Source organism: Calypte anna, chromosome 1 (assembly GCF_003957555.1).
Source record: "Calypte anna isolate BGI_N300 chromosome 1, bCalAnn1_v1.p, whole genome shotgun sequence".
In the NCBI taxonomy this organism is placed as follows: domain Eukaryota; kingdom Metazoa; phylum Chordata; class Aves; order Apodiformes; family Trochilidae; genus Calypte; species Calypte anna.
The window spans coordinates 170,063,301-170,080,165 of NC_044244.1; the positions used below are offsets into that span (position 1 = coordinate 170,063,301).

The window sequence follows — 16,865 nt, forward strand, 5'->3', positions numbered from 1 at the left end:
GTATAGATTTTAATATTGTTTCCAAAACAAGAAAAACTTTTGAGCTTGATTGTTGGTATTTAATTTGTCTTCACTGTTTGACAGTCAGGTGTTATGGGCTGATGAGTAGATTGATTCACAACTCTTATTTTTGCTGAAGTTTTCTTCCGAGTTAGCCTAATGCAGCCATTTCCTTTAAGAACTGATGGTTTTTGAAGTGAGAATCCAAAGCTTCTAGAAGTTTATGAAATACTGAGATATTTTAGACAAAAAGAACTCATAAGCCTTTAGGACGATATTGAAAAATGAAAGGATAATGAACTTTTAAAACAAAACAAATAAAGAACAAATAAAGCAGTGTTAGGAATCTAAGATAATCTTTGATTTAGTAGTCCTAATCTCAGAGTTTTCACTGCAAGATCAGTTCAGAGCAAAGTCCTTTGGTGGAGCTAAATGGAGAAGATGAGGAGCAAGGCTGTGTAGGAGATATTTAGAGCTTGCTTTTTCTTGGGACTAAGAGGGGACTAATTAGGTTTCATGTGCACTGTTGTCTGTATGGCAGGAGTTTGAGCACAGAGGCATGTAGTATGTATAAGGACTCAAGGAACAGATAGTTGAAGTGCCTTCCTACTTATGCAGGAGCACAGCAGCAAATATGAAGTTGAGGCTAGTATCTGGCCCCTGATAAAAAAAAATTCCAGACTTCCAACTTGTCACTCAAAATAAAACAAACATGTGACTCCTTATAAAAAGGGAGTCTCTTGGTAGCCACCCTTTAACTACTGGAACATGACAACAAGATCTCCTCTAGGCCTTCCAGGCTGAACAAACCTAGTTCTTTCAGCCTTTCCTCATATGGCAGGCTTCCTAGTCCTTTGATCCAGCTCTTCTCTGGACCTTTTCCAGCCTGTCCATGTCTTTTTTGTGTGCTGGGGACCAGAACTGAATTTGGTGTTCCACGTTTGGCCTGAAAGGTGCTGAGCAGAGTGAGATGATGACATCTTTATCATTGCTGGTGATGTCTTTGATGCAGCCCAGCATTTATGTTGGCTTTCTTTTATGCTACAGCACACTGTTCATTCATATTGAGCTTATTGTCCGCCATAATTTCTAGGTCCCTTTCCAGAAAGCTACTCTCCATCCAGGTGGATCTCAGACTGTGCTGCACTCTTGGGTTACATTTTCCCAGGTGCCAGACCTTATACTTGTCCACATGGAACATCATAATGTTCTTGTCAGTCCACTCTGCATGTCTTTGCAGTTCTATTTCTCTTGTTCCAGGTGTTTTTAGCTCTTTTACAGTGTCAAAACCTAAGTTTTTTTTGTTTGAAATTCTCGTGATTTTGTATTGTTTTCTCTACTAAAAGATTGTGCATGAGAATGGTGATTTTCTTCTGGGTATATTTCACCTATCGGTGTAAGATGTGACTTTGTGAGTTCCAAGGCCATTTCCTTAGCATTTAAGCACTGTATTCACTAGGTAGGATTAGCTTCTGTTACTCTGAATTTTCAGACTTAGTCCTGTAAAATAAAAGGTTTTTTTCAATGTTTTTTTGAGGTTGAAGTTCTGTCAAAACAGTATGAAGAGCTCTATCGCAACAACAAAGACATAGATGCAAGATTATTTCTGGATCATGATGAAACTCTACAGCCTGATGTTATAGCCTGGTAATCTTTCCATTTACTGCTTTAATTTTACAAAAGAAAATGTGAACTTGTATTGATTTCTGCCTTAGCCCCCCTTCTGCGTGTTCTAAATGGAGATTACTGTATCCTATTGACCTCCTAGGTTTGTAGTTTAATTAAGATAATTCTGGCAATCCCAGCCTTGTTTTATGTTGCAGTTAAAGTAATTAGAAAATATGACTATGACTCTACCAAAAAGTATTTGGAAGCTCTACTCTAGTTCTTACTCTGCAAACCTCTGCTGTCCAGGAAAAGCTGGCAGCTCATGAGGAGGAGGCTGAGGCCATATTATGCCACTTGATTAGATATGGCCAAGGGGTGGTATTCCTCTGAGGCCAGCTGGCATGGAGTGGCTGTGGTCTTCCCTGTCTAGCTCCTCCTTCCTATAAACAGCTGGTGGCATTTGGAAGCTGCCTGCTGGAAGTGGTCCTCAGGCAATTCTTTATTATGGCCTATAGGCCATTATGACCTGTACTCACCACAAAATGTTTGGGGAATGGTAACAGAAATAAACCATGGATTGTTTAGCAAAATAAGCAGCTGCCAGTGCTCAGGCACATTCTCTGGTGCTGTTCTGTAATACAGATATATTTGAATTCTTTCTGTCATACTCTCAAATTCCTGGCAATTCAACATTTTCACAGCCTTACCTAATGTGAGATCACAGTGCAAGTCTGTGGCAGAAGAATACTTATGTTTAAAATTGTGTGGAAATGGAGCTCATACCCAGCTGTATGTCTAATTAAGTTTCTATAAATGGGGAGATTGGAGGTCATCTGTTCCAACATCCTGCTCAAAGCAGATCTGCTTGGGAATTTAGGTTACATTGTTCTAACAACTGTAGTGGTTGGATGTCTAGAAATTTTTTAAAAAATCTGTTCCATAGTTATTTATTTTCCCTGCAGATCATTAAGTCTTTATAGAAAACATTCTTTTTTGAAATACATTAGTACTTCATAAGTTTATTTTCCATTTCTGTAGCTCACAGTTGGAGAGGACACCACTAAAAAACAATCCAGATGAGGAAATTAATCTTATACTTCCACAGACGCCTGTCCGGTATGAGCATTTTCTGTTTCATATCCTAACTAGAAATACTCATCTTTAGAGTAGTTGTTTTAATTTTAAAGCAGCTCTATTGTTGTTCATAAAACAGAATGTAGTTCTGATAATTAATAAGCAGTGAGCATGGGCTGAGGGCTTCTAAGTGCTCTGAGTTCCCAGTGAAGTCGTTGAAAAACAGAAAAAGCTTTTTACTGACTTGCCTTAAGAAGTGCAAGACATCTGTAAGAGACTGCAGACTTTGTTCTTGTGAAAATGCAACTTTATATTTCCATGGTAGTAATTCTATCTGCTATACGTCCATCTTCCTTTCCCATCTTTATCTCTGTGTCTTCTGTCTTCCTATACTGATGGCAAATAGAATATGCACACGTGTTTTTTTTATCATGTTTTTTTTTCTTATTGTTATTTTTTTTCTATATTGGTGAATATAAGGTGAATATATTTCTATAAGGTGAATATTCCATCCTATTTTGGCCTATTAGGAAAAGGGACAGTTGTGATACCATTGTGGCCCTGTACTCAGCACTGGTGAGGCTGCACCTTGAGTACTGTATGCAGTTCTGGGCCCTGTCTGCAGGAATGCCACTGAGGTGCTGGAGTGAGTTCAGAGAAGGGCAGCCAAGCTGGTGAGGGGTCTGGAGAAACAAGCCCTGTGAGGAGAGGCTGAGGGAACTGGGAATGTTTAGTTTGGAGAAGAGGAAGCTGAGAGGACACCTTATTGCTCTGGTTACAGCTACCTGAAAGGAGGTTGTAGGGAGGTGGGTCCTGTCCTCTTCTCTCAAGTGAACAAGGATAGGACTATAGGGAATGGCCTGAAGTTGCACAAGGGGAGGTTTAGACTAGATCTGAGGAAGAAATTCTTTTCTGAGTGAGTAGTCAGAGGTTGGAATGGGCTGCCCAGGGAGGTGGTAGGGTCACTATCCCTGGAGGTATTTAAAAGCTGTGTAGATGAAGCACTTCAGGATATGCTCTAGTGGGTGATACAGATATTGATATATGTATTTTATTGGAGGGGATGTGGACAGTTGGACACAGTGATCTTAGAGGTCTTTTGCAACTGTGGCAGTTCTGTGATAGAAGTGTGGCATTAATTGGCATTAATTGGGGACTGATGTGTAGTCAAATGCAGAAAACTTATCATAGAATCATAGAATCATAGAATTGGCTGGGTTGGAAGGGACCTCAGAGATCATCGAGTCCAACCCTTGAACCACCGTTGCGGTTGCTAGACCATGGCACTGAGTGCCACATCCAGTCTCTTTTTAAATATCTCCAGGGACGGAGAATCCACCACTTCAGTGGGCAGCCCATTCCAATGACGGATCACTCTTTCCGTAAAGAAATTCTTTCTAATATCTAACCTAAACTTCCCCTGGCACAACTTAAGTCCATGCCCTCTTGTCTTGTTGAAAGTCGTTTGGTAAAAGAGCCCAACCCCCACCTGGCTACACCCTCCTTTCAGGTAGTTGTAGAGAGCGATGAGGTCTCCCCTGAGCCGCCTCTTCTTTAGGCTGAACAACCCCAGTTCTCTCAGCCTCTCCTCGTAGGGTCTATGCTCGAGTCCCTTCACCAGCCTGGTTGCTCTCCTTTGGACCTGCTCCAGGACCTCGATATCCTTCCTGAACTGAGGGGCCCAGAACTGGACACAGTACTCAAGGTGTGGCCTCACGAGGGCTGAGTACAGGGGCAGAATCACTTCCTTGGACCTGCTGGCAATGCTGTTCCGGATACAGGCCAGGATGCCATTGGCTTTCTTGGCCACCTGGGCACACTGCTGGCTCATGTTCAGCTTCTTGTCGATCCAGACTCCCAGGTCCTTTTCAGCCTGGCTGCTCTCCAGCCACTCTGTCCCCAGCCTGTAGCGCTGCATGGGGTTGTTGTGGCCAAAGTGCAGGACCCGGCACTTGGCCGTGTTAAACCTCATCCCGTTGGAATCAGCCCAACTCTCCAGTCTGTCCAGGTCCCTCTGCAGAGCCCTCCTGCCTTCTAGTTGATCAACACTCCCCCCCAGCTTAGTGTCGTCTGCGAATTTGCTGATGATGGACTCAATCCCCTCATCTAAATCATCAATGAAGATGTTGAACAGAACTGGGCCCAATACTGATCCCTGGGGGACACCACTAGTGACCGGCCGCCAACTGGATGCAGCCCCGTTCAGCACCACTCTCTGGGCCCGGCCCTCCAGCCAGTTCCTAACCCAGCACAGGGTGCTCCTGTCCAAGCTGCGGGCTGACAGCTTTTTCAGGAGGATGCTGTGGGAGACGGTGTCAAAGGCTTTGCTGAAGTCTAGATAGACCACATCCACAGCCCTCCCCTCATCCACCAGTCGGGTCACCTGATCATAAAAGGAGATCAGGTTGGTCAGGCATGACCTGCCCTTCCTAAAACCGTGCTGGCTGGGTCTGATCCCTTGCCCATCCTGCAGGTGCTGTGTGATTGCACTGAGGATGATCTGTTCCATGACTCTGCCAGGCACTGAGGTCAGGCTGACGGGCCTGTAGTTTCCTGGGTCCTCTTTCCGGCCCTTTTTGTGGATTGGCGTGACATTCGCCAATTTCCAATCATCTGGGATGTCCCCAGTGAGCCAGGACTGTGGAAGCTTGAATTCAGTTAACCAAAGGAAAAAGCATTTGCAAGGTTTTTTTGTGTGCCACAGTTTTTTTTTTGGCAAAAGTGGCCTTTTTTGCCCCATGGTCCTGAAGAACCAGCCAGCTGTGTCACTGCAGTGCCATGTCCACATGCTATGTTTGTTTGGGCAGTCATACTTAAGCTGTCAAGTCTAATAAAATGGGACAGTGTTCTTGTTCCATGCTTGCTGTGTAAACTCATTTAATTTTAGCATGCTGCAGAGATGAGGGAAGTTAAAATATTTTACCCTTAATTATTACTTTAGTTTTCTCTAATGAGTAATTTTTAAATTTTATTTTATTTTTTTAAGTACTGCTACAGTGTTGATCTGCTTGTCAAAGAATGAATTAGACTCTGTGCTTTTGTGTCCATAAATCTACTAAATGCCATCTGCAGAAACTAATTGTTTTCTAGCCAACAGAGCAGTAAGGTTATGAAAAGCTTTGTCATAAAAAGAAACATGCAGCTGAAACAGATATTGATATGTATATAAAAGAACTTCAAATCTCCTCTGACTGCAAAAGTCTGTGTTGTATTGCCTCAGTGGTCTTATGCTTCTTTAACTGCTGGTGATGTTTTCTTAGCCATAAATATTTATTTTTGTCTTTTAGTTCCCAGACTTGTGTGGTATCAGGAACTAGATGCATTCACTAGATAACGTGCAGTTTTGCCAATGACCTTCTCATTAAATACAAATAAATTTTTTCACAAATACAGATAGCTTGTTACTGATAGTTATCAGTTATACTGGTGTTTAAAAAAGCTTCCTAACCCTGTGAATGATGCTTTGTTATGTTCTAGACATGCAAGTCTTATTAAGAAAGCCCAGAAGCACTAAGTTTCCACATTGCTAAAAATATGAAATGTGCTCTGCCAACTCTGATCTTGATAGGAGGTCCATTGAGGTGTTTAGGGTCTCTTTACCCATGCTTGACTTTGAGTTCTCCAAAACTGATGCAGTTTGAGACAGTTCAAGTGAAGGCGTACACACCAGCAGTGACTTCTCCTGTAGTAGCTGTTTCTTAAGCCACGGAACTGTCACTAGATGGCAGTGAACCTTTGATAACCAGCATAGAGTGGATCATTAACTCTCCCTGCATTAAATAGAACTTCTTACAGGTTCTCTTGAAAGCACTGTACTTATTATTTGACTCTTCCTATAGTGTCTTCTTCATGGATCTAGATACTTGGGATCTGCTCTAAAGCCCCCTGAAATTGATGAGAATCTAATAATAATAATCAGTGGATATGTATCTCATAATTTATCTAGAAAGCAATAGATAAAATGACTAATTACTAGATCAGAGCATAATGGGAGTGAATTGTGTTTTCATTTTAGGTTTTTCCACTGCCCTTATGCTTTTCCTTATTACTACTAGAGTTTTGGTAGAAGTGAATTAACCAAAACCTTCTAAAAAATAGATTTGCACTACTACAGTTATAGTGATTGAACATATTTTTCTTCTCTTCCCACTTAGTTTCTGAGGGATATGAGCTTAGTAGGGTAGAATGGGAAAAAGCCCTGGATGGGAAAGGAGCCCAGAAAAGCTGGTTCATATTCAAGGATCACATCCTACAAGCCCAGGACCATTGTGTCCCAATGAAGAGGAAGGCAGGCAGGAGTGCTAAGAAGCTGGTGTGGATGAGCAAGGAACTCCTTGACACACTTCAGATTAAAACCAAAGTTTACAGAGGATGGAAGCAAGGACAGATACCCTGGGACAGCTACAGAGAAGTAGTCAGAGAAGCGAGAGATCAGGTTAGGAAAGCAAAAACACAGAGAGAATTGAATCTAGCAAGGGGGTTTAAGGACAACAGGCAAAATTCTATAGGTATGTCAATGATAAGAGGAAAACGTGGTCCCGCTCCAGAAGGAAATGGGAAAGCTTGGTCATGCAAGATGTAGAGAAGGCCGAGGTACTCAGTGACTACTTTGGCTCTGTCTTCACTGGCAAGGACTCTGGTCACACTCTCCATGTTGCAGAAGCCAAAGGCAGGGACTGGGAAAAGGAAGATTCTTCCCCTGTAGATGAAGAGCAGGTTTGACACCACCTAGAGAACCTGAAGGTGAAAAATCTATGTGACCTTATGGGGTTTACACATAGCTCCTGAAAGAACAGATGATGCAAAGCCACTGTCCATTGTAATCAAAAAGTCTGGTGAAATTCCTGCTGACTGGAAAAGGGGAAGCAACCCCCCTTAACAAAAATGGAAAAAAAAGAAAACCCAGGGAACTCCAGGGCAGTCAGTTTCACCTCTCTGCCTGGCAAGATCATGGAGCAGATCCTCCTGAAGGCTCTGCTAAGGCAAGCAGATAACAAAGAGGTGGTTGGTGACAGCCAACATGGCTTCACTAAGGGCAAGTCCTGCCTGACTAATTTGGTGGCCTTTTACTATGGGGTCACAGCCTCAAGGGACAAAGGCAGAACAACAGATGCCACCTACCTGGACCTGTGCAAAGCATTTGACACTTTCCCACTTGACATTGTGATCTCTAAAGTGGAGTGATATGGATTTGATGAATGAATCACTCATTAGATAAAGAACTGGCTGAATGGTTGCACCCAAAGTGTTGTGGTCAATGGCTCAGTGTCCAAATGGAGACACGTGATGAGTGGTGTTCCTCAAGGACTGGTACTTGGACCAGTGCTGTTTAACACCTTTGTCGGTGACATGGACAGTGGAATTGAATGCACTCTCAGCAGGTTTGCTGACAACACCAAACTGTGTGATGAAGTCAACATTGTAGAGGGAAGGGATGGCATCCAGAGGGACCTTGACAGACTTGAGAAGTGGGCTCGTGTAAACTGCATGAAGTTCAGCAAGGCCAAGTGCAAGGTTCTGCACCTGGGTTGAAGCAATTCCATGCACTAATAGAGACTGGGAGGAGAAAGGATTAGACAGCTTTAAGAAGGACTTGGGGGTTGTGGTGGACCAGAAGCTTAATATGAGCTCTGTCAATGTGTGGGCTTGCAGCCCAGAAAGCCAACCATGTCCTGGGCTGCATCAAAAGAATCATAGCTAATCCAGGGAGTTGATTCTCCCCCTCTGCTCTGCTCTTGTGAGACCCCACCTGGAGTACTGCATCCAGTTCTGGAGTGCCCAGTATGAGAAGGACATGGAGCTGTTGGAGCCATTCTAGAGGAAGGCCACAAACATGGTAAGAGGGCTGGAGCACCTCTCCTGTGAAGACAAGCTGAAGAAGCTGGGGTTGTTCAGCCTGGAGAAGAGGAGGCTCTGAGGTGACCTTATAGCAACCTTCCAGGGGGCCTACAGGAAAGGTGGGGTAGGGCTTTTTACATGGGTGTGTAGTGAGGGGATAAGGGGCAGTAGTTTCAAACTTGAAGAGGGAAGATTGAGGTTAGACATCAGGAAAAAATTCTTTAATTTGAGGGTGGTGAGATACTGGAACAGGTTGCCCAAAGAAGTTGTGGCTGCCCTCTTCCTGCTGGATGGAGTCTTGAGCTGGTCTAGTGGGAGGTGTCCCTGCCTGTGAAGGGGGTTGGAACTACATGATCTTCAAGGTCCCTTCCAACCCAAACCACACTATGATTCTGGCATTTCTAATACCAGTAGAAACTTCATGCTGTTACTTAATACACAACTTGAAATATGTTTTAAAAAAAGCCAGGCCACATAAGTACTTATGCATGTTTATATTACTATTATACCTCATTTGAAATACTGTAGTTACTTGTGTTAGCTTTAGTAGTTTTCTATGTGAAGACATTGGATATTAATCAATGATTCTGTTTGTGGGTTTGGATTTGTTATTGGCAAGAAAATTCTAGGCATTAATCATAGAATTAAGTGGGGATACAAATGGTTTTGATGTTGATGTGTTTGGTTTTTTACTCTGATCAAAAATGTCAGTAAGAAAGTATATGGAGGCGTACTTCAATACTTAAGTATGTATCAGTTAATAAAATATTAATATTTATCATCTACTCTTCATCTAGACAATAAAGAATTTTTGTTTGTATTTCTTGGTAACACTGAAAGATTTCTTTTCATGTTCACATCATTTTCCAAGCCATAGTGCTTGAAAAATTATGAGAATTTTATCTTTAAGATCTTTCTAACTTAGTTTACAGATACAGAAGGTGGAATAAGGATTACAGTAATTATAAGTTTTCTATTGGAAATAAAGTGGATGGGAGGTAGAGTAAGGATATATATTTCAATGTGACTTCTGGGTTCAGATCCAGGGAGGGAGAAGACTGTATTTTGGTGCCAGTAGGAATGTTGACAGCTCTGCCCCTGAAAAATCTGTTTTTTTCAAAGCATGGATGTTAAAAAAGGCTTTATTATCTTGTGACTGCCATATTTGAATACATCTTACTACACTTGTGAGCAGGTGACTTGAAACATAAAAGCTGTCTTCACCAGTTTTATGTATTAATTCTGTACAGCAAAGAGTTTTTTTGCTAGGGAGTTGCTTTATTTTAATAAATATTTTCATATGCAAGGGTTGCAGTTCCACCATTTTACTGCTTTCAGAAGTGCTCGTTAGGTTTTTCTTTTACTTGATTTATGTTATTTTCGTTGTTTACATGTGGACTGTAATAATTCCCATAATTAGATGATTCAATGAATTAGATTATTAGAATTCAGTGATCGACACCATATAACAGGTTTTTTTTCCAGCAGATTGCTTATTAACTGGGTTGAGAACTAAAATAGGATCTTTTTGTCTGTGTGTAGAGTTGCTGTTCATTTTCGTGAAACTGCCAAGTCAGCCTTAATATTTATTACACATTTTATTGTATTTTTCCAGAGCTGCAATGAATAACATTCAGCAATTGATTATGATTTTAAACTCGGCAACTGATAAACCATCAGATACTCTCAACGTGTATTTCAATGTAAGTGACTAGAAGGTGGATTTGTGAAAGATTGTTGGAATTACCACTCTAGCAAAATGTACATATGCAGATCTGCCACATATGTTTTTGAAAATCCTGTATTAACAACCATTTTTGAAGAAGCAAGTTTAAATTGAGGTGGTTTAAATGCAATAATTTTAGAAAGCACTTCTATCAAACCAGTGTGTACTGAAACCTTGTAACTTCTTTAATCTTTTTGTTACTGCAGTAAATATTAAGGTTTACTTATTTATGTATCAGATGGAAAGAGAAGGATTTAAAAGGGAGACAAGAGGAGGATGTGGTTACAGAAGATCTCTTGTATCCATGTTGAACATCTTAAACATATTTCTGTCATGAAAGACATTAACATTGATACTACTCACATGTTACTTGGGTTAGTTGTAGCTGTTTGCATGTGAGATGTGAAGTTGTAATTAATGGAAGTAGCGGAAATCCAGACAATGATTCTATGTTCTTGAAATACTCCATTTATATTTATGCTGGTGAGCTGATAGATATTGCTAAGTGAAGCAGGTCCAATGTGATTAAATCATTAAAATGTTTTTAAAGTAAAATGTTTTTTCCCTTGCCTTTCCTTCCTCTGTCCTCCTTCCTGTACTTGATTAGAACTGCACAGTAACCCTAAGGATAGTATTCTGAAAAGAGTGGAAAGTCTTGGCCACATCTTCAAAAAGAAATTTGCTGAAGCAGTTGGACTGGGATGTGCTGAAATTGGCTCACAGGTATCTAGCATTTTGGCTTATTATTTTTTTTAACTCTTTTGGTACTACCTAATTTGAAACCTGACTTGTCTCCTTCTTGAAGGACTTGACTGTCCTCCTTCAGTGCAGTTTAATAATGGAAAAGTAACAATATTGTTTCCATCTTGAGGAATGGACATTTTTTTCCTGAAGCTCTGGAAAGATAATATTCCAAATAATTCTTCATATCAAAGGAGATGGGTAGAAATATGTTGGAAATACTTTAATGAGAATGGAAAAACTGTTGGGTAAAATACATTTAGTGAAACATAACTTTGCATTCATTAAGTAATTTAGCCTAAAACTGTGGAAGGTGACTCACTTCCTTATAAAATCTGTAGGTGAGCTGTGCTTTCAACAGGGATTTTGGAGATCAGATCCAACCAAGTTTGTACTTGACAGTCTCATGTCTGTTAGTAGCATGTTTTATTCTTTTAGCTGTGAATTGACATAAATCAATCAGTCTTCATGTGGGGTAGTCACATACCTGAGAAATATTTGATGCCTCTCCATTGAGAGAGAATCCATGGGGGATAACGGTTTCTTTATAGCAGCTCTTCCAAAAAATCCAAATTTTCTGAATCGCTAAAACTTGACTTTTGCCTTCGTAGTCTCTTTAAACATCTTGTAGTATTCTTGAATTTCTTCTTTTTTAACAGAGATACAAGCTTGCAGTACGTCTGTATTACAGAGTAATGGAGTCTATGCTCAAGTCGGTAAGTTCAGAACTGGTACCTCCATACTGGCATTGCCTTTTACAAATACTAAGAATATTCACAAGTTGGTTTGATGGATATTTAGGAGGAAGAGCGCCTCTCAGTGCAGAATTTCAGGTATGTGCCCCTACCTTGTTACTGATGTCTGCTATTTTAGTTTTGGGACAAGTACTAATGACTTTCTTTTTCTGTAGCAAACTTCTGAATGATAACATCTTCCACACATCTCTTCTGGCGTGTGCTATTGAGGTTGTCATGGCTACATATGTCAGTAAGTTGAATCCTAAGTCCTAAATACCATAATTGCCTAAACCAGCAATTTTCAGTATCATAGTCATAGATACCAGGTTGGAAGGAACAGCAAGCATCATCTGGTCAACTTTTTGTTGCAAAAGCACTGTCTAGACAAGATGGCCCAGCACCTTGTGCATCTGAATGCTATAAATGCCCAGTGTTGGGGTAAACAGGATTAAAAAAGGGAAAAGCATCGGAAGGGGAAGATGTAGTACTGTTATAATACTGGTCCATCTTCCCTGCAGGAAATGCTTCACAAAGTGATGGTACCAGTGCTGAAACAAATTTGTCTTTCCGTGGATTCTGAATGTATTTGATTTAAAAGCTTTTGACTTCTGCAAGGTGATTGAAAGCTTTATTAAAGCAGAACCAAGCTAACACGGGAAATGAGAAAGCATCTGGAACGCTGTGAACATCAAATTATGGAGTCTCTTGCTTGGCAATCTGTAAGTAATGTTTTAAAGTAATATTTCTCAGTCTCTAGCATGTGTACTGGAAAAGGGTATCACACGCAGCTCTGTTAAATAAGTTGTGGTCTTGCTGTGACTTAATTCTAGTAAAATACAAGAGCAAAACAAGATTAGTTGTGGCATGTCTTCAGGTTTGAAAAAAGGTGTATATGAGGAGGAAGTTGACATAGCTTTGCTGATTTATGTGATGTAAGCTGACATCATCTTAACTAGTCTGGCATGAATCTTAAGGTAATATCTGTAAACAGCATTTTGGTGCCAAAGACAAGGCAATACATTCTGTGCTTTTGTTTGTAAGTTAATTTTTATCCATTTGCTATTCCCACTTGGCAGTATGGCCATAGTTCTGTGCATCTGATTTTTGTTAATAGTACTTAAAATACAGATTTGCATTGTCCTTGAGTTTCAGTCACTTTGGTATTTTTGGTGGCTGAGTTGGTTTTTTTAGGCTAGTAAATAAAGTGTTTCTTTGTATTGTATGTTAATTATAGCCCAAATATGCTGATAATGCCACAAAACAGAAGATAATAGAGACAGCTAATTCTGACCAGAGAAGCATAAAGTGGTGGTTTAAGAATCCATCCATTTCTCATAGATCTGGTAAGTTTAAAGAACACAGTATGCCATGGATAATGGGATAATTAACTGTAAAGCAAGTTTGCAGAGTAATCTGATTTTGGTTTGTGTATGACTTTAGAGTGAGAAGTCAGCAGTTTTGTAGACGTGGTACTTGACCAGGCTGTAGGATTATATTCTGGAATTGAGGACACTCTGCCTGAGCAGCAAGAGCACCATCTTGTGTTCAGGTTTCTAGCTCAGAAGCAGCATTCTGGCCTCAAGGTGTATGGAACCAGTTGCCATGCTTTACACTGAATCTGGTGACCACCTTGTGCCAACCAGCCCTTGCCACTTGATTCCTTGCTAACAGAGTGAATGGGCACGACCCTAAGCCCTGAACTATGGTTATGAAGGTAACATTTCCACTGAGGTTGTCAAGGACTTGTGTATCCAGCTTCCTGCTCATTACCCAACATTGGTAACGAATTTATGGGCAGTACTCTAGCTGCTGTACAGAGTGCAAATTTTTTCCTCTGTAATGCCTTTACAAGTTTGTTTTGTGTCCTGGGAAATGCTCTGGTCTCTCAATTGCTGTATGAATTTCTTTTGGTTTTGATGTTCTTTGATTTAGGCTGCCATGAAAGCATTGAGGCTGAGAGCCTTTTCCCAGGCCTACAGAACAGGGTAAATGAGGCAGTATTTCAAGAGGCAACCAGTATTTTAAGTATATGCTTGCAGGCATATGGGTGTTATTGAGAATTGTAAATTCAGAAAACAGAAGGCATAGGTACAGATATCCAGGTTTGACTCTCTAAAAGTAGCTTCTGCTACTGCAACCAGTTTGAATAGCTACTGATCAGCAATAAGCATATTTGCCACTTTCTTCACAGTATTCAGCATTACATGCAGATAATTGATTTTAGACTTGGGCTTTCGATTGGAAATCCAAAGCATTGTGTTTTCAAAAATTACAACAAGCACAGGAATATTTAAAGTTTTCCAAGTGTTTGAATGTATTTTAGTATACTGAAGTATCTTTTTGAGTTGCCAGAGGTTTGTGTTTTGGTGCTGTTTTGGAATGGCTTTATAGGATTAGTAGAATACAGTTCAATTGAAAGGACCACCAGTGATCACCTAGTGCCAGTAAGATGTGGAAGAGTACTTTGGAGGAGTTAAATAAAATGTATAGTATGCTATCCAGGCCCTTCTACTTCATGTACTGTGCATCATGTCCCACCTGGACCCCTCCCAGTGCAGGCTGTCTGCAGTCTCCTCCTGCGGGTTGGACTGGAGGACAGCAGGGTTCTCTCAAAGCTGAGGAAGCTGGGCAGTTGGAGCCGTTGGAGGCCCCTGTGACTTTGCACTGTCTCCATTGCCTCCTCCAGCTGCCTGAGGGAAGCTGTAGCTGTGAGAACCCCAGACTGCTAATAGTGCTCAGGAGATAGAAAACAGCAAATGGTAGCTGTGCTAAAATGTGTGAGTCCCTGGGCCACTGCAATGAAAGGCTGAGGCTGTATTTGTAAGGCTGCACACAGAAACATAAGCCATGAGTCCTCCTTGTGAAGATCCACCTGTGCCTCACATCTAATAAATATTGATGGTTAGTCTGAAAAATAATGACACAGGAGGATGCTTCTGTACTGACTTGAAGGCTGTTTAAGTCAGAGTCAGAAAGGTCAGGTGGTGAACAAAAGTGGTTTACTGTATTCTTCTGCAGTTATTACGTGGATATTGATTCCTCATTTACCTAGATATTATTTCCATGTAATGGTGTACATGGTTACCAGGTGTCTGTTTAATTAGAAATTTGCTCAGAGGTAGGCAGCAAGTGTTCATACCGTAAATGTTGTTACTTCAAACACTCAATAAAGGAGAGAATCCAGATGACTTCTGCTAGTTGCAAAGACTCTCTCACCTATGTTTTTCTTTGGGTTAATTTTATTTCAGTAATTGTTTAATTACCTAGTAACACGAAAGAAGATGGAATCTTGACGTTTCCTAATATATTAGATATGTGTCTTTTTTTTTGAAAGTGTTAAAATGAAGAAAGATGAAAAAGCATGGAATAAATAAAGCTTATGCAAAAAAAAAATACAGTTTATAAAAGAATTGAACATTGAAATTTATTACTTATTTGCATATGCAACTCAAATTTCCCGTTTATTGCTGTATATTTTTTAGTTCTTACCTTCCTCACAAGTGGTTTTAAAGCTTGTCTCTCTTGGAGTTAGGTCTGTATATCAATTTTTACTCTTTTTTCTGTACTGCTTTAGAAGCAGGACTTCAATATCGAGATTTAAGTGATGAGACTGGTATGAATAGATTGAATTATTGTGTTTTACCTTTACAGAGCTTTGATGAGAAAATGCCATGCATAATTGCTGTGAAGAAAAATCTTAAGTACCTCTGACTTCTATCTGCTTGGAACTGTATCAATGCATGTGAAGGATTCTATTTCTTGCTCTTATTGAAGTTGATCACTTCTTTTCTTCTTTGTGAACTGTTCATTGGTTTTCATAGCTATGATTTAGTCATTTGTACTATAGGAAGATTAACCTTTCTAGGCCATGCTTTCTTTTACAACAAAAAAAAAAGCATAGACAAAATAAGGAAAAATTGAAGGTTCTTAATATTCTTAATTTTGAAAAGGGCAATGCCCATACTGACTTATCGTGTGGCAGGTACTTCCTTTTCCTTAGATCTTTATGAAGATCTTCATTAATCTTCAGATCTCCCTAAAGGGAGAAGCCTATGTATCCACTCAATATTATTTACTAGTGAAATATGTTCAGATGAAGATTATGTGGAGATCAGTTGGAATATGTTGATCTGCATAATTTTTACTGGCAAACAGAAATATCATACAGTATTCTTTACTGTAGAACATTTGTGCTTCATCCACTAGAGTATTTTGGGCACTACTTTAATTTTGTATCTTATCTAAAGGAATTGAATTACTTAGACTAAAAATAGGGTGCCTATAGCCTTTGCTCATTTCTCCATATTTATTAAATGTGATTGAAACTGGCATAGTTAAAATCCATTTCCTGTGAAAGAGTAGTTGTCACCTGCCAGACTGGGAGTTCATGCTCAGCTTTTCCATAATGTTGTCAGTTGATCTTTGTGACCAGCCAAAAAAGTAATTGCTTTGAATATCTCAGATGAAGTTTGTGACAATTCCAGAATCTGAACTTCCCATAGACAAGCCCTGTCAGCTGCATGTCAGATATTTGACTTAATGTTGCTGCTTGCTGCCTGTATTAGGAGGAAACAAGAGCAGGTTTTCTGCACAGCAAATTGAATGCAAAGTCTATCAGATTTTGCAGAGCTTTGAGAGTGAAGTATTTGTAATACCTGACATTAATTTGGTTTTGGCACTAATGATGTAGAGTGTTTTTTGTTATGTTTTTTTTTTTTGGGGTTTTTTTTTGGTTTTGTTGGTTTTTTGTTTTTTTTTTGGTTTTTTTGTTTTGGTTTTTTTTTTTATGGTTTTTTTGCTTTTTTGCATTTCCTACCTCTCAGGTTGCACTCTACTCAAAGCTGTGACAGGGAGGAAGAAACAGGTATTGCTTTCTTTCACACTGCTGCTTAGAGAATAGACTTCATGCATGTTTTTCACATATGCAGTAGGTAAAATGTGAGCTACACATGTACTAAATCATACATTTTGCATACTTAAACTAGTTTGGCACACTACAAAATACTTTTTCTGTAAGCAACTTTTGCTGGGCCAGAGTGAGATAGCAAAGCCCTTCTGCTCCTTGAGCCTCAGTTCCCATACTGGGGTAGTGAAGGGGTCTTGTTCTTTTGCACTGAGTTGCAGACCAGCCACAGCTTGGC

The 16,865-nt window shown here is 40.1% G+C and overlaps 1 protein-coding gene across 1 annotated transcript in view; it reads left to right on the top strand.

Moving 5' to 3' along the window:
• RB1 (RB transcriptional corepressor 1) overlaps positions 1 to 16,865 on the top strand; it is a 77,596-nt gene that overhangs the window by 19,702 nt on the left and 41,029 nt on the right. The window contains 11 exon segments of the mRNA XM_030451407.1: positions 1,538 to 1,647; positions 2,647 to 2,724; positions 10,136 to 10,223; positions 10,854 to 10,860; positions 10,863 to 10,969; positions 11,647 to 11,703; positions 11,789 to 11,820; positions 11,898 to 11,974; positions 12,243 to 12,283; positions 12,286 to 12,364; positions 12,367 to 12,443. Of these exon segments, the coding sequence (XP_030307267.1) occupies positions 1,538 to 1,647; positions 2,647 to 2,724; positions 10,136 to 10,223; positions 10,854 to 10,860; positions 10,863 to 10,969; positions 11,647 to 11,703; positions 11,789 to 11,820; positions 11,898 to 11,974; positions 12,243 to 12,283; positions 12,286 to 12,364; positions 12,367 to 12,443 (753 nt within the window).